The 17951-nt window shown below is 48.8% G+C and overlaps 1 protein-coding gene across 7 annotated transcripts in view; it reads left to right on the forward strand.

Moving 5' to 3' along the window:
- Positions 1-17951, forward strand: part of SYTL5 (synaptotagmin like 5) — a 483329-nt gene that overhangs the window by 382764 nt on the left and 82614 nt on the right. For all 7 annotated transcript variants that reach the window (XM_073667280.1, XM_073667286.1, XM_073667282.1 and 4 more), the window contains exon 12: positions 6694-6774. In XM_073667280.1, the coding sequence (XP_073523381.1) occupies positions 6694-6774 (81 nt within the window). The remainder of the gene's footprint in view (positions 1-6693; positions 6775-17951) is intronic.

The following is a 17951-nucleotide window of genomic DNA, read 5'->3' on the forward strand; positions in this document are numbered from 1 at the left end:
CAGGAGAGTGTACCTGTGGAGAAACGGAAGGAATGACGGGTTCCTGGAAAGTAGGAGCTAGACGTGGAATCCTTCTCTCACGGGTGACCTCTTTGGCACGCTCCTGGAACCGTAGGTCAATCCGGGTGGCAAGGGTTATTAGATCATCGAGAGTGGTAGGAATGTCCCGACCAGCAAGTTCATCTTTAATACGGCCGGACAGACCCTCCCAGAAGACGGATACCAGGGCTTCGTTATCCCAGGCCAGCTCCGAGGCAAGGGTACGGAACCGTATGGCATATTGGCCCACGGTGAGGCTTCCCTGACGGAGGCGAAGCAGAGAAGATGCGGATGAGGTCCTCCGTCCGGGTTCGTCGAAGGCTTTCCGGAAAGCCATGAGAAAGGCAGGCAAGTCGGACACCAGGGGATCTCCTCTCTCCCATAGAGGATTTAGCCAGGCCAGGGCCTCCCCGGTGAGATGGGACATGATAAAGGCAATTTTGGCTCGGTCGGAGTTAAACTGGTGGGATAATAGTTCAAAATGCAGGGTGCACTGATTTATGAAGCCCCGAGCCATGACGGAGTCGCCTCCGAAGCGAGGAGGTGCAGAGAGCCGGGGTCCGGAAAAGGATACCATGGTACTGGCGGAGGTTGTTGGTGGATCAGACAGAGTGTTCAGGCGAGTATTAACATTCCGCAGATGACCCAGGATGGCCTCCTGTTGGGACTTCAGACGGGACAGTTCAAGACAGAGGTCCGAGAGCGAGGGAGCTTGGGTGCCACCGGGTTCCATGGCCCGAGCAAACTGTAACGGGTCCGGGAGGCGGAACCTCTGAGCTACTATACAAGGGGGCGGCCCTTGTAAGGGAGCGGGTGGCAGTCTCTGGGTGAACGGACAGGGAGTTACGGCAAGTGATCAGGGCAGTCTCTGGGTAAGGGGTAGGTACGACCTGTGATGGCAGAGCCTCCGGGTAGGCTAGCAGGCAGATGGTAGATGTGTGCTCCCAGGTGAGCAAGCGAGAGTCTCTGGAATAGCTGGTGGTCACCGCACGTGACAACGGGACCTCCGGGCTGGCAAGCAGGCAGGTAACGGAGATGCGCTCCCAGGTGAGCGGGCAAGAGTCTCTGAGATAGCTGGTGGTCACAGCACGTGACAACGGAGCCTCCGGGCTGGCAAGCAGGCAGATAACGGAGAAGCGCTCCCAGGTGAGCGGGCAAGCTGGTCCATAGACAGACTGACCGGAGTAGTAAGGCAGACCGTCGGACCTCAGGCAAGCAGGCAGGTAGCTGATATGCGCTCCCAGGTGAGCGGGCAGGCTGGTCCTTTAGACAGACTGACAGGAGTAGTAAGGCAGACCGTCGGACCTCAGGCTGGCAGACAGGTAACAAGTATTCAGGCAGGAATCAAGCAGGTAACTAGCAGGAAACTGGCAGGAAACTGGCAGGTAACTGGCAGGTAACTGGCAACGGGACCTGAGGGCTGAAGCACAGGTGAGACACAGGTGCAAACAACATTGCTCGGGCACCTCCATTTTGGAGGAGGTGCCTTTTATATGATGAAGTCCTCCGGCCATTGGCCGGGGACTCTTTAGGGCGGCGCGCGCGGCCCCTTTAAGAGGAGGGGAGCGCGCGCGCGCGCGCCCTAAGCACAGGGGCCGGGAAGGAGCGCGCGCCGAGAGCAGAGCAGGAGGAGGACGCCGGGACGGAGCGCGCGCTGACAGCAGAGCGGGGAGAGGACGCCGGGCAGGAGCGCGCGCTGACAGCAGAGCGGGGAGAGGACGCCGGGCACGGAGCAGAGCGGTGAGGGGAGCAGCGTCCCTGCCTAGCAGAGGGCAGGGACGCCAGCGCTACACATATTAGCTTCAGCACAGCCTGTTGCCGCTTGGCCGAGGCAGTGCTGCAGTGCTTCCAGCTTGTGACTGTTGTGGTCATTTTGGAGATGGAGGCTGAAGTGGAGGAGGAGGCTGAGGTGCAGGAGCTGTAGACCGTGGGGGATTGACCTAGGTCCCGCAATCCTTGGCGTCGGGAGGACGTGTTCCGTCCCAAGGTCCGACTGGGTCCCAGCTTCCACTATATTAACCCAGTGTGCCGTCAGCGAGATGTACCGTCCCTGCCCACAAGCACTTGTCCATGTATCCGTGGTTAGGTGGACTTTCCCGGTAACTGCGTTGTTGAGGGCACGGCTAATGTTTTGGGACACGTGCTTGTGTAATGCGGGGACGGCACACCGGGAGAAATAGTGGCGGCTGGGGATCGAGAACTGAGGGACGGCCGCCGCCATCAGGTCGCGGAACGCTTCCGTCTCCACGAGCCTAAAAGGCAACATTTCGAGCACAAGCAGTCTTGAAATGTGAGAATTTAGTAGTGTGGCTGTGGGGCGTAGACTGCATATTTGCGCTTGCGCTCCAAGGACTGGGGTATGGACAACTGAACGCTGCGCTGGGACAGGGACATAGACGTGCTTCCTGATGCTGCTACTCGAGAATGCACAACGACAGGTGCAGGGCAGGAGGCATCTTCGCATGCACCATGGACAGGGGATTGGCTTGCATGCACAACAACAGAAGAAGCAATGGTGCCACCTGCAGACACTGTTACTGGACCCTGGGGTTCGGTCCACAAAGTCGGGTGCTTTGCTGCCATGTGCCTGATCATGCTGGTGGTGGTCAGGCTGGTCGTTTTGCCACCCCTGCTGATGCTGGCATGGCAGGTGGTGAAAATGGCCTTTTTGTGGTTATCAGCAGAGTCTTTAAAAAACAACCAGGCTCGGGAAGACGTAACAGTTGTACTGGCAACTTCCTTCGTGTTGGTGTTACGGGGAACGGTTGCCTGCCTTCTGTCTGCGGCCACCACACTGCTACTTCTTGCCTGTTGGGGTGCTCTGCCTCCCTGCCCGTGTGTGCTGCTGTCCTCGCTCTGCATGTCCTCCTGCCAGATTGGGTCAGTTACTATATCATCCACCACCTCGTCTTCCACTTCCACACCTCCTCCTGACCTTCTGGCAATTGTGTCTCATCATCGTCCACCTCTTGTGACACTTTCCCACAGTCGCCTTCGTGTGACCTTGTCTGCTCAAATATTTGGGCATCGCTACACGCGATGTCCTCTTGCCCCGCTTCAGGAGGATCGGGCGAGAGTTCCGAATCTATAAATGGAAAAGTGAACAGCTCTTCAGAGTGTCTAAGTGTGGGATCAGTTGTCTCCGGGCATGGTGGGATGAAGGAGGATCAGGGTGAGGAATATGCGGTCCAGACTCACGGCTACTGAGACTTGACCGTGTGGAAGACAGAGTGGTGGTGGTGGCTAAGTGACTGGAAGCATTATCCGCTATCCAACCAACAACCTTTTGACACTGCTCTGGGTTCAATAGTGGTGTGCTGCGGTCCCCTAGGAATTGGGGCAGGAAGGTCGGTCAAGAAGATGTGGATGTTTGTTGTGGCACAATTTCAGCTTGCCCACGGCCTTGTCCTCGGTCTCTGCAGGCGCCATCAACATCACGTCCAGTTTCCTGTCCCTTGCCACGTGCCTTGCCCATTTTAAATGGAGGACAGTATCTTCCACGCTCACTACAAATTACTGAGTTTGGAGCGAACTTATATGTGATCCGTGTGATACCTGGCCTGTAGGTAACTAGTTTGAACAGCAAACTGGTGTGAATTGCTTCACAGACACACTGAAGGAAATTTATAATGGAGGCCAGAAACGGCAGTATTTTCTGACAACGTATATGTGATCCGTGTGACAGAGAAAACAGAGTTTTAAATACCTGGCCTGTAGGTAAGTAGTTTGAACAGCAAACTGGTGTGAATTGCTTCACTGACACACTGAAAGGAATTTTTAATGGAGGCCAGAAACGGCAGTATTTTCTGACAATGTATATGTGATCCGTGTGACAGAGAAAACAGAGTATTAAATACCTGGCCTGTAGGTAAGTAGTTTGAACAGCAAACCATTGTCAAAAACTTCACTGACACAGTGAAAAAAAATTGGAATGAAGGCCAAAAATGGCAGTATTTTCTGAAAACGTATATGTGATCCGTGTGACGGAGAAAACACAATTTTAAATGCACTGGATTTCTAGCGCTGTAATATGGAAAGGACCTGGCTGTATTCTGCAGTGCCAACAAGCAAATGGCGCAGAAAAACAGTGTTCTCTGGATTGCTTTTTAAGCAAATAATGAGGATTAAGATCCAAAAAAAAGTATTCCTGGCCCGTGAGACCTGGGCCTTTGTATAGAAATATCTAACAGCAGCAGAAGGCAGAATTGGAATGGGGCCTCTTGTGCTATATGCACTGCAGTCTGCTATATACCCTGCCTGCCTATATACATTGCCTGCCTGATATCTCTTCAGATGGATTAGTTAGTCCTCGAAAGGACTGTTTGTTAAGATGGATATGTGTAATGTACAGTTTTTCTCCCTACACTACCTAATACACAAGCAAATCTCTCCTTGACGCAGCAGCACCTCTCCCTACTCTAAAACCAAACAGAGACTAGGAGTATAAATGGCTTACAAAAGAAGATTGTTTATTAATAGATAAACTCAGTGAACGTGGAAAAAAAAACAAACAAAAAAAAACAACCATGGAATTGCATTTTTTTTTGCAATTTCACCGCACTTTTCCAGTACATGATATGGTAAAACCAGTGTTGTCGTTCAAAAACATAACTTGTCCCGCAAAAAATAAGCCCTCACATGGCCATATTGACCGAAAATAAAAAGGCTATGGCTCTGGGAAGAAGGGGAGCAAAAAATGAAAACGCAAAAACGGAAAAACCCAAGGTCCTTAAAAAAACAGGCAGTGACATTTTTTACTTCACAGAAAGAATCAGCTGTGATCCCCTGCTATAATGTCTGTATATTCTTTTGCAGCCTCCCCTGCCCAGGAGATGTGGTATGATCAGACCATGTTCCTGTACAGTCAGACACAGCCATTACACAGTACACAGCAGGGGCACATTTATAAGATTATCTCAGCACAGGAACATTTTATTTAAACACATCCAATTGTGGAAATTGTTATTATTCCAAGATCTATTGATTACAATCAACGTTTGTTTGTGGGAAAACCCCTTTAATTTCATTCTAGGCAATGGAGTATACCAAAAGAGGTTGTTTGGTCTAGAAAACACATAATTGTATATTCTTTCAGGGAATCCTGAGTTAATAAAATATTGGTCCCTTGTTTAACCTGGAGCAACAGAAATTATTTCATTCTAGAGGACCCAACATAGTTACATAGGTTGAAAAAAGACTCAGGTCCATCAAGCTCAACCTTTTTCCATCAATTATAAATTCTGTCACTAAATTATGTACGATCTCACAATACCATTTGTGTTGAGGAAGTCATCCAGCCCTTTTTAAAAGCTGCTATAGTGTCTGCCATTACTACCTCTTGTAGCCGGCATTCCACAGTCCAACTGCTCTGACTGTAAAGAACCCTTTTCTACTCAGCTGCCGGAATCATCATTCTTCCACCCATAATGAGTGGCCCCTGGTCCTTTGTAATGTTTTTGGAAGGAATAAGTCATTTGTATTGACCACACATGCTCTCACGGCATTACATGGATAGTCAGTGAGAGCTGTAATGAATCATGATCAATTTCCCCTCCAATTTCAATTACAGCAAGGGAAATAAATATTATTGCCAGGTTCTCCCACAGATCACATCTGATCAATAGAAGTCCCAGCATTAGGACAACCTGTGATCAGCAGCATATAATCAGAGGACCCTTCTAACAAAAATTATCGAAAGCAGACAAACACTTTAAAAATCAAAGTACAGTTTAATCAACAGATCTTGGAATAATAATAATTTCCACAATTGGATGTTTAAAATATAAAAAGATCCTGTGCTGAGATAATCGTATAAATGTGCCCCTGCTGTGCACTGTGTAATGGCTGTGCAGGAACATGGCCTGATCATACCACAGCTCCTGGGCAGGGGAGGAAGGAATAGAGTATACAGACATTACAGCAGGGGAGGAAGCAAAAGAGTATACAGACATTACAGCACGGGATCACAGCTGATGGTTTTTGTAAGGAAAAACATTTCCCTGCCTGTTTAAAAACTTGTTTTACCTCACAGAAAGAATCAGCTGTGATCCTGTGCTGTCCTGTCTGTATACTCTTTTGCTTCCTCCCGTGCCCAGGAGCTGTGGTATATCTGACCTGTTACTGCACTGTCAAGCACAGCCATTACACAAGGACACATTTATACAATTATCTCGGGACAGGAATTTTTTTTTAACATATCAAATTGTGGAATTTATTATTATTCTAAGATCTATTAATAAACTATTTTTTCTCATGAGGCAACCCCTTTAAGTGTAATATTTAATGTAATTTTAGATTTTCTATGGAAATATATACTTATATTCTGGCTTATAAATGTACCGATGTGTCTGTCAGTTTATCAATAAAAGGTTACACATGTCCTAAAGCGGAACATGATTCTATCAGGCTTTTTTGCAATCTGTTATGGTTCTATGTTCAGTACATTGGGAAATGCACCTAATAAATATGTCTACTGTGCCCAGAGTCTATTAGCACAAGCTAAAACAGCGTCTGCAATACATGTGTCTGGTGTAGTTTGTTTCACCTCAATTCATTTAAGCTTTAAAAGAATCTGTTACAGCAATGACGTTTCATTAAGTTAATTTTACTCTCTATGATGAAATGATATATGATGACAGTTATTTCTTTTTTCAGGAATATTTAGATGAAAATGAAGAGGATTTTATTGACTCAGTGCCACAAAAACCTGCTAGTTTACGGAGTGGATATTCTGTTGTAAGTAAAAGTAATGGACTTTTTATTTATTTTGTACTAAGCCCTACTTTTCAGATGGGCTAATATTAAATACTTCTAGCAATTAGGGAAAAAAATGTATTTTTCACCTCTATCCATAACGCTTTAATGTGATCATGAACAATTTTACATGACTAATTAATGTGTAACTGATATTTTATAAAAGTTTGTGTGTGTATATATACATGTTGGTTCCCAGCCCACATTATTTCCAAGTGATTCTGATACATTTCATTAGATCATAATTACTTCAGAGAACCAAAAAATATGGTGATAATGAAATAAAGCAGAAATAAGTATATGACTAAATCTTTCACTTTTACAATTTTATGACAATAACCAAGAAACACTAATTTTTAAAGCATCACTCCAGCATTTTTTTTATTTGAACGCTAGAGTGGTGTCACTAATCTAAGTTCCCTGATCCTAGTCTTATATTAACCAGTTGCTGTCTTCAGCTCTTCCCAGCAAATGCTCCAGTCTCACGCCGCCATCTTGTGACCACAACTTCTGACTGACTGGAAGTCAGAGATAATAGTCACAAGCTCTCAACGTAAGTCTGAGCAGCTCGTTCTGGTTCTCATAGATTCAAATTGAGTTGTGACTTCCGGATGGCTGCAGTAGGTCACAAACTGCTGTACGTGACCGGTGCAACGCTGATAAAAGATGAAGATGGCGGCTGGTAAGTATAGGACTAGGGGCAGGGAACTTGGATTGGTAGCACCACTCCAGTTCTGCCATAAAAAATCTACTGGAGTGAGCTTTAAGCTATTTAGTCCAGGGCTTCCATCTTTTTCTAAGCTTCCTTATTTGTTTCATTACAAAAGTATCCCATTAATTTCACAATCTAGTCATTACTGCCACTTATAATACTTGTGCCTTCTTATGTAAAAGAGGGGACAAATTCAAAAAACAGGATCCATGTGCCAATGCTGCCTCTGATACTCCCCAGATAATACATTTCTGTTCAAGTAGTTCCAATTTGTACTGTAGCATTACTAATTATTTATTTCATTTTTGTGTAATATGTAATAATAATAAAAGAAAAGTATAAGAAGTATTTAGTGGCCAAATATTAGTGTTATTCCATATGAAACATTGGATTTTATATTTTTTTATCTTTTATACATATTGTCCAAATAATATCAAGGGTTAACAGTAATAAAACTTGGTGTTTTAAAGGGGACCTGTCACCAGAAAATACGCTATTAACATGCAGATATGGGGCTAATCTGCAGGTTAATAGCGTTATTAACCTGCCCGGCGCCCGCAGGGAGAAAATGAACTTAATTCCCCCCACAGCATTTCTGTAGCAGTCACCGGGGCGGTGCCGGCACGAGTTCAGTGACTGCTCTGAGTATAGAGAGCGGCAGCTGTAACCACGCCTCCGGCACTGACTGACCGCCGATCCCAATTTAGAGCAAGTGTCAGTCAGGGCCGGGGGTGCGGTTACAGCCACAGCTCTCTATACACAGAGCGGTCACTGAACTCGTGCCGGCACCGCCCCCGTGACTGATACTGGAGCGCTACAGGGAAAATAAAGTTAATTTTTTCCCTGCACCGTTCGGCTAAGCGTGGGCACCGGGTTGGTTAATAAGCTAGTGTTGAGCGAGTATGTTCTGTCCGAGTATGCTCGGGCCGAGCTCCGAGTATTTATAGCTGCTCGGTGATATGGTTGAATCGCTCCCATGTGCATGATTTGCAACTGTTTGACAGCTTTATTACATGTGAGGAATGTGTAAGAAATAGACATTCCTCACATGTAATAAAGCTGTCAAACAGTCGCAAATCAAGCACACCGGAGCGATTCAACCATATCACCGAGCAGCTGTAAATACTCGGAGCTCGGCCCGAGCATACTCGGCGAAAGGGTTAATAGAACATACTCACTCAACACTATAATAACACTATCAACTTGCAGATTAACCCCATATCTACAGGTTAATAGCGTTTTTTCTGATGACAGGTTCACTTTAAGTAGTTACAGCCTTGGGAGTGATCATCTATAATATCTTTCTCACAGTCTGGATCACAATACTATTATAGATCATAGCAACGACAAGCTAAGCAGGATTCAATGAGACAGTGAAGCACTGCTGTATTATTCTCTGAGAGTGTCTCACAGTTCAGCTCTCTTGAAAAGTGGACATCAAAAACCACAAAGGGGGAAGGTATTCTTGTAAGATCTGCAGTTGGTACTGTCACTATTGTCTAGTTATTGTGCTAATAATGAGAAGACTTCATCCTCTTGTTACAGTGTCTGCCCTGTGTGCAAGCTAAGTAAGCTAGGTGAATAACCAAGTAAAGTTGAAAAAGTGAGAAAAAAATTTTCTTTGAAGATTGTAATATGTAAAATGATTGAAGCCTACTATTAAGGCTTTTCTCTGCCAACCGTTCCTCTCTTACTGATCTACAACCTTAAGAATAGAAAAACAACTTATACTGTACTTAAAGTCCATTCCCAGTACTAAAATTAACTTTTGTTCTATACTGAGTAACACCACTGAATCTTTACAGAAAAGTGGGATCAATGGGGTATAATCTAAGTCAATGGGGGGCCCGAGCACCCGGCAGTTCCCACGCTGTCTTCTGCGTGACAGAGTGGGAAACACCGGCTCTGACCAGCATTAACCTAACTGATGTCACAGCCGGTCACAGCTGCTGGGTTTCGCGGTTCTCACGCTGTCACAAAGAGGACAGCGTGTGAGCCAGCAGCTGTGACTGGCGTTGACAAGGTTACCATCTGTCAGGCGCTGGCTGATGACTACTACTGTCATCAGCGTCTCTGTAGCATTGGCGTCTCTGCCCCCTGACAGGCAGAGACGCCGTCCCCCTTACCGCCGTGTTCCTGACCCAGCGTCTTCTGGCTCTCCTGCTGCTGCCAGCGCGCAGCTTCCCTGGGCACTGTGCTTAGGGCGCGCACGCTCCCTTCCTCTTAAAGGGGCCGCGCACGCCGTCCTAAGGAGTCCCCGGCCAATGGCTGGAGGACTTCTCATATAAAAGGCACCTCCTCCAAAATGGAGGTGCCCGTGCAAGGTTGTAGCTCTGTGTACTTACTCTGCTTCAGCCCTCAAGTCCCACTGCCAGCCTGACTACCAGTCCAGCCCACCAGCCTGACTACCAGTCCAGTCCGCCAGCCTGACTACCAGTCCAGTCCACCAGTCTGACTACCAGTCCAGTCCGTCAGCCTGACTACCAGTCCAACCCGTCAGCCTGACTACCTGTCCAGTCCGCCAGCATGACTACCAGTCCAGTCCGCCAGCCTGACTACCAGTCCAGTCCGCCAGCCTCACTACCAGTCCAACCCGACAGTCTGCTCACGGCCCAGCCCGCCAGTCTGTCTATGGGCTTGGCCAGTCCGCTTATCCGGAGCCTTTACCTGCCGTGCCTACCAGCCAGCCTACCAGGAGGATCCTGCTTGTTACCTGCCGTGCCTACCAGCCTGCCTATCTGGAGGCTACAGCCAGTTACCCGTGGTGTCTGCCAGTCCGTCTACCTGCCTGCCGTGCTCATCTGCTGTACCGGTCAGTCCCTGCCTTCTGACCCATGGGAGTCACCTGCTCTCATACAAGGACTGGCCCAGAGTAGCACCTGGTCCCTCTGCTCGGTCCTTCCCTGGTTCACGGAGTCGATTGAGCCGCCGTGCGACCTTGGTCAGTGCGAGTTGATACCTAGTTATGCCCCTCTGGTCCCTCGTTGCAACGCAGCACAGAGGATCCACCACCCGGATCCGTAACAGTTTGCACGGGTCATGGAACCCGGTGGCCCCCAGGCTCCTTCGCTTGCTGACCTGTACCAGGAGGTTTCTCGTCAGAGATCCCAACAGGAAACCATCCTGACCTACCTGCGGTCTGTCAACTCTCGACTGGACATGCTGTCCGTCCCACCTGTGTCCGCCTCGAGCTGAACAGCATTCACTCCCGCGGCGCCTCTGCCTACCAGTGCCACGGCATCCAGCTCTGCACCCCGGCTCTCTGCGCCTCCTCGTTTTGTGGGTGACCCCGTCTTATGTCAGGGTTTTCTGAACCAGTGCACGCTGCACTTTGAACTACTGGCACATCAGTTTCTCTCCGACCGGGCCAAGGTGGCATTCATCATGTCTCACCTCACCAGGGAAGCATTGGCATGGCTAAACCCTCTATGGGAGAGAGGGGATCACCTGGTGTCCAATCTTCCGGCTTTCCTCACTGCCTTTTGGAAGGTCTTTGATAAGCCCGGACGAAGGACTTCTACTGCCTCCTCATTGCTCCGTCTCCGCCAAGGGAGTCTCACCGTGGGCCAGTATGCCATACAGTTCCATACCCTCGCATCTGAGCTTGCCTGGAACAACGAGGCCCTGGTGTCCACCTTCTGGGAGGGTCTTTCCGGACAGATTAAGGACGAGCTAGCCGTCCGGAACATTCCTACCACCCTGGATGACCTGGTGTCACTAGCTACCCGGATTGACATCCGTTTCCTGGAACGAGCTAAGGAGACTACCTGGGAGAGAAGATTTCCTCGTCTTGCTCCTGTTTTCCAGAAACCTGCCTCCCAACCAGCAACTCCCCGGGCACGCTCGCCCGAACCCATGCAGATCGACCAGACCAAGATGGTCAAGTCTCGGCAAGAAACACGCAGAGCTGAGGGGAGCTGTTTCTACTGTGGTAGTAAGGAGCATCTGATCCGTTCCTGCCCGGTGAAGCCGGGAAACTACAGTGTCTAGGACCGCTCGGAGAGGTCGTCCTAGGCAAGAGTAAATCCTCTTTGTCCTTGACGCTATCCGTTTCTATTTCCTGTGGAGAGACCCGCTTCTTTGAAACCGCCCACCTGGATTCCGGAGCCCCTGGGAATCTCATTTCTCAGTCCCTTATAGAGAAATATCAGATTCCCACCAAACCTCTGGCTGAACCATTGGCAGTCTCTTCCGGAGACCATCTTGCTCGTCACAGAGCCTGTAACCCTTCAGGTGGGAATGCTGCACTCGGAGAGGATCTCCTTTCATATGCTATCCGAACTCTCTCACTCCCTTTTGCTAGGCCTACCCTGGCTACAGAGACATGAACCCGTTCTGAATTGGCGATCCAGTGAGGTGCTCCTTTGGGGGCAAGATTGCCATGAGACCTGCCTGGTTCCGGTTCGCCCGGCTAGACCTCCGTCTACTCCGGCTAATCTACCTGGTCTACCGGCACGATACTGGTCCTATGCAGATGTCTTCGACAAGAAGGAAGCAGAGACACTGCCACCTCATAGGCCATAAGATTTCCCTATCAACCTGGTACCCGGTGCCTCTCCACCCCATGGGCATATCTACCCCTTGTCAATGGCCGAAACCCGGGCCATGTCTGAGTATATCGAAGAAAATCTGGCTAAGGGATTCATCCAGAAATCTACCTCCCCGGCTTGAGCAGGATTCTTCTTCGTAAAAAAAAAAGACGGTTCACTAGGCCCCTGTATCGATTATAGGGGGACTCAACCGGATTACTATCAAAAACAAATACCCCCTGCCACTCATCTCAGAGCTGTTTGACCGCCTTAAAGGCGCGAAGATCTTCACCAAGCTCAATCTTCATGGGGCGTATAACTTGGTCCGGATCCGCCAAGGAGACGAGTGGAAGACGGCATTCAATACCCGGGATGGCCACTATGAATACCGTGTGATGCCCTTCTGCCTCTGTAATGCTCCAGCCGTCTTCCAAGAACTAATTAACGACATCTTCCGTGACCTCTTATATTCGTGTGTGGTGGTGTACCTGGACGACATCTTGGTCTTCTCTCCGGATCTACCCACACACCGGAGGGATGTTCGTCAGGTCCTGCTTAGGCTCAGGCAGAATCACCTATATGCAAAATTTGAGAAATGCCTCTTCGAGCAGACCTCTCTTCCGTTCCTGGGCTATATTATCTCTAAGACTGGTCTACGGATGGATCCCGAGAAGGTCTCTGCCGTCTTAAAGTGGCCCCGACCGGAGGGATTGAAGGCAATTCAGCGATTCCTGGGCTTCGATAACTATTATCGCCTCTTCATCCCACATTTCTCTTCCCGGACTGCACCCATCTCTGCGCTCACCAGGAAGGGAGCAAATCCTAAGGAATGGACGTCCGAAGCGGAAGAGGCCTTCCTCTCCTTAAAACAGGCCTTCTCTTCTGCCCGGTGCTGCACCGTCCGGATTGCAACAAATAGTTCTTTCTGGAGGTTGATGCTTCCTCTTCCGGAGCCGGAGCGGTGCTCACCCAGAAATCTCCGTCCAGGAGAATGGTAACCTGCGGCTTCTTCTCCAAGCTCGTCTACTCGTCCGAGCGCAACTACTCCATAGGAGACCAAAAACTGATAGCCATCAAATTGGCGCTGGAGTGGCGTTACCTGCTAGAGGGGTCTCTGCATCCGGTGGTCTTCTACACTGACCACAAAATCCTGGCATATCTACAAATTGCCCAAAGACTTAATCCGCGTCAGGCCCGGTGGTCTTTATTCTTCGCCCGTTTCAACTTTACCCCCACATTACCGCCCTGCGGACAAGAACGTTAAAGCCGACGCTTTATCCCTATCCTTCCTGACTTCCGATCAAGAGAAGGAGCCTATGCATATCATCGATCCCGCCAAAGTGATGAATGTGGCTCCCTTGGACCTGTCTCGTCTCCCACCCGGTAGGACGTTTGTAGCGGTTTCGGATCGTAAGAAGGTTCTTCACTGGGGTCATTCATCTAAATTAGCCGGCCATGCCAGCCAGAGGAAGACTTTCCTGCTCATTACCCGGCATTACTGGTGGCCTTCCCTACGCAAGGATGTTGTAGACTTCATAACGGCCTGTTCTTCCTGTGCCCGCAACAAGGTTCCCAGACATCTTCCAGCTGGCCGTCTCCTGCCTCTTCCCGTACCTGCTGCCCCATGGCAACACATTGCTATGGACTTTATTACTGATCTCCCTGTGTCTGCCGGTTGTACTGTCATTTGGGTGGTCGCTGACCGCTTTTCTAAAATGGCACACTTTATCCCTCTGCCTGGTCTCCCATCTGCATCTGTGCTGGCTAAGGACTTCATCCATCACATCTTTCGTCTCCACGGCCTACCCCTCCACATTGTATCTGATCGAGGGGTCCAGTTCACTTCGCGCTTCTGGAGAGATACGTGTAAGCTGCTGGATGTCTCCCTGGATTTCTCCTCTGCTTATCATCCTCAGTCCAATGGCCAAGTGGAACGTATCAACCAGATCCTTACCAGCTTCCTCCGGCACTTCGTCAACGCTCATCATACCAATTGGGTAGAGCTCCTACCATGGGCCGAGTTCTCCTATAACAACCATGAAAGCAAATCTTCTTCCAAGTCCCCGTTCTTTGTGGTCTACGGTCAACACCCCCGGATTCCGTTTCCCGTCTCCGCTTCAGTGGAAATCCTGCTGCGGAGTCTCTGGTCAGCAAATTTTCTACCATCTGGGAGGACACTAGATCTGCACTTCTTCAATCCTCCGAGCGGATGAAGAGACATGCCGACAAGAGACGTTTGGATCCGCCTCAATTCCGTCCGGGAGACAAGGTTTGGCTCTCCTCCAAACATGTTCATCTCAAAATATGCTCCTATAAGCTGGGTCCATGGTTCATCGGTTCATTTGAAGTCCTCAAGCAAATCAATCCAGTGGCCTACAAGTTAAAACTCCTGGCCACCTTACGGATTCCCAACTCCTTCCACGTATCTCTCCTCAAACCGGTTGTTCTTAATTCTTTTTCCGACGATCCAGGTACCTCCCCTACTCCGGTCTACTCTGAGGATGTCTGAGGTAGAGAACATTCTGGCCACCAAGAGGGTAAGAGGAAAAAATTTTTTTCTGGTGGATTGGAAGGGGTTTGGCCCAGAGGAGAGAACTTGGGAACCCAGGGAGAACATCCACGCCCCGCTTCTTCTTAAAAAATTTCTTTCATGCCTAAAAAATAGGGGGCGTAAAGGGGGGGGGGGGTACTGTAGAATCGGCGTCTCTGCCCCCTGATAGGCAGAGATGCCGTCCCCCTTACCACCGCGTTCCTGACCTGGCGTCTTCCGGCTCTCCTGCTGCTGCCGGCGCGAGCAGTTTCCTGGGCACTGTGCTTAGGGCGCACACTCTTCCTCCCTCTTAAAGGAGCCGCGCGCGCCGTCCTAAGGAGTCCCCGGCCAATGGCTGGAGGACTTCTCATATAAAAGGCACCTCCTCCAAAATGTAGGTGCCCGTGCAAGGTTGTAGCTCTGTGTACCTACTCTGCTTCAGCCCTCAGGTCCCACTGCCAGCCTGACTACCAGTCCAGCCCGCCAGCCTGACTACCAGTCCAGCCCGCCAGCCTGACTACCAGTCCAGCCCGCCAGCCTGACTACCAGTCCAGCCCGCCAGCCTGACTACTAGTTCAGTCCGCCAGTCTGACTACCTGTCCAGTCTGCCAGCCTGACTACCAGTCCAGTCCGCCAGCCTCACTACCAGTCCAACCCGACAGTCTGCTCACGGCCCAGCCCGCCAGTCTGTCCATGGGCTTGGCCAGTCCGCTTATCCGGAGCCTTTACCTGCCTTGCCTACCAGCCAGCGTACCTGGAGGCTCCTGATTGTTACCTGCCGTGCCTACCAGCCTGCCTATCTGGAGGCTCCTGCCAGTTACCCGTGGTGTCTGCCAGTCCGTCTACATGCCTGCTGTGCTCATCTGCTGTACCGGTCAGTGTCTGCCTTCTGACCCATGGGAGTCACCTGCTCTCATACAAGGACTGGCCCAGAGTAGCACCTGGTCCCTCTGCTCGGTCCTTCCCTGGTTCACGGAGTCGATTGAGCCACTGTGCGACCTTGGTCAGTCCGAGTTGATACCTAGTTACCCCCCTCTGGTCCCTCCTTGCTCTGCAGCACAGAGGTTCCACCACCTGGATCCGTAACAGTCGCCTGCTCTCACTTATAGCAGCGAGAGCAAGCGATGCTGGTGAGAGAATTCATCAGCCGGTGCCTCTGCACTGCTATCCACAGGCACAGGAGACAAAGAAGAAGATGGAAGTGGATTCCTTTATGAGATCATTTCATAAATAAGTGGATTTACAAGGGCTAGTGTGGGGGAGTCTTTAATTAAATAAAGTTTTTTTTCTGTATGTGTTTGTTTATTGTTATTATTGGATTAGTAATCGGGGTGTCTAACTGATACCTCTTGATTACTAACCCCAACTTCTGGGGTGGCTGCATACTGATATTTTTAGGTTGGGAACGGCCCAATAACCATGGGCATTTCCAGCCTATTAATATCAGCCTGCTGTTGTCTGCTTTCCCTTAGCTGTTTATAAAAAATAGCAGGGACCCCACACCATTTTTCTCATTTATTTATTACTAATAAATAAATAAATGAAAAATACTAATAAATAAATAAATGAATGAAAAAAAATAACGTGGAGTTCACTCCTATTTTTAATAACCAGCCAAGGGAAAGCAAACAGCTGTGAGCTGGTGTAAGTATTATGGGAAGGGCCAATATCCATGGACCTACCCAACCTATTAATATTAGCCCCCAGCTGTCTGTTTTACCTTTGCTGGTTATTAAATATGGGGGACCCTAAAAAAAATGACGTGGGGTATCCTATATTTTTAACAACTAACTAAGGCAAAGCAGACAGCTGGAGGCTGATATTAATAGGCTGGAAAGGACCGTGGATATTAGCCCCTTCCCAGCCTAATAAGACCTGCCCTCTAAGACCATCTATTAGATGAACTAACTCTGGTGCGTAGGCTCAGCTCTTCCCGATTGCCCTGGTATGGTGGCAATCAGGGTAATGGGATTATGGGGTTGACCTCAGCTGTGTAATGTCCGCTGACATCAAGCCCACAGGCTAGCAATGAGGCGGCATCTATCAGACACCCCCATTACTAACCCAGTAAGTAAAAAGAGAAGAAAATACAGAGAAAAAAAATTATTTGAAAAAAAAACACAGAGAAAAAAATCTTTATTTGAAAAAAAATCCCCCAAAATTTCCCTTTTTCCCCCATTTATTAACAAAAAAAAAAAAAATAATACTAAAAAAATAATAATCCACTGGGTCCACCATAATCCATAATATGGAGGTCCCACGATGATCCCAGTCTTCAGAGAACGCAGCTCCATAGACTGGAGCAGAAGCCACTGCCCGGAGTGATGCTGTTCTACGCGAGACATGGCTGCTGTGAACTGAGGTGACACCAGTAAGATTAACTCAGTTCACAGCGGCTGGTTCTCATGAGGGCAGCACCGCTGTGAACTGAGGTAACCTTACTGATGTCAAGTCAGATCACAGCACCTGGTTCTCACGACCGCAGAGCGATTGCCATACTGATGAGCGACCGCAAGTCCGGAACTCGGCACTCATTAGTCAAGCTACCGCAAGACTCAGTGGATGTGAACTCAGATAACCTACCAGATTTCACAGCCACTGGGTTTCCCGGCAGTTGTGAGACCCGGAAACATTAAGGGAGCCTTTAAGGGAGACTTTAAGGTTACTGAAGTTTCCAGCTGCTGGAACACCTGGAGGCTGCTGTATTACACTATCTATTGCTGGCTGCAGAATGAGGTAATGGCATCGGCATCTTTATTATCATTATCTTTATTTTGGGTGAGTAACCTGGGAAGACAATAGTGCAATAGGGTCTAATCTGGGTAAAAAAATTGTTCATATAGGGAGATTAGTTCATCTGACATGGTTGTCTTACCACAACCACTTAATGGATTTAGATGTAGGTGGGTAACTTGGTGCCCACCTACAAAGAATGGAGAGGTCTGTAATTTTTATTATAAGTACACTTCAACTGTGAGAGACAGAATCTTAAAAAAAAATTAATTTCCCATCTTCAATGCTCTTACTAATGGAAGGAGGTTGTTTGCCAAAATCTTGCAATACATGACCCCATCTATTCTCCCTTCAATACGGTGCATTCTTCCTGTCCCCTTTGCCGAAAAGCACCCCCAAAGTTCTATTTTGGTCTCATCTGACCTCATGATCTTCTCCCATTCCTCCTCTGGATCATCCAGTTGGTCATTGGCGAACTTCAAATGATCTTGGACACATGCTGGTTTGAGCAGGGGGACCTTGTGTGTCCTGCAGGATTTTAATCCATGACAGCATAGTGTGCTACTAACAGTAATGTTTGAGACTGTGGTCCTAGCTCTCTTCAAGTCCTCCCGGATAGTTCTGGGCTGATTCCTGGCCTTTCTCAGAATCATCC

This window comes from Phyllobates terribilis, unplaced genomic scaffold (assembly GCF_046119375.1).
Source record: "Phyllobates terribilis strain yellow unplaced genomic scaffold, ASM4611937v1 Scaffold_2__4_contigs__length_985480577, whole genome shotgun sequence".
Classification (NCBI taxonomy): Eukaryota; Metazoa; Chordata; class Amphibia; order Anura; family Dendrobatidae; genus Phyllobates; species Phyllobates terribilis.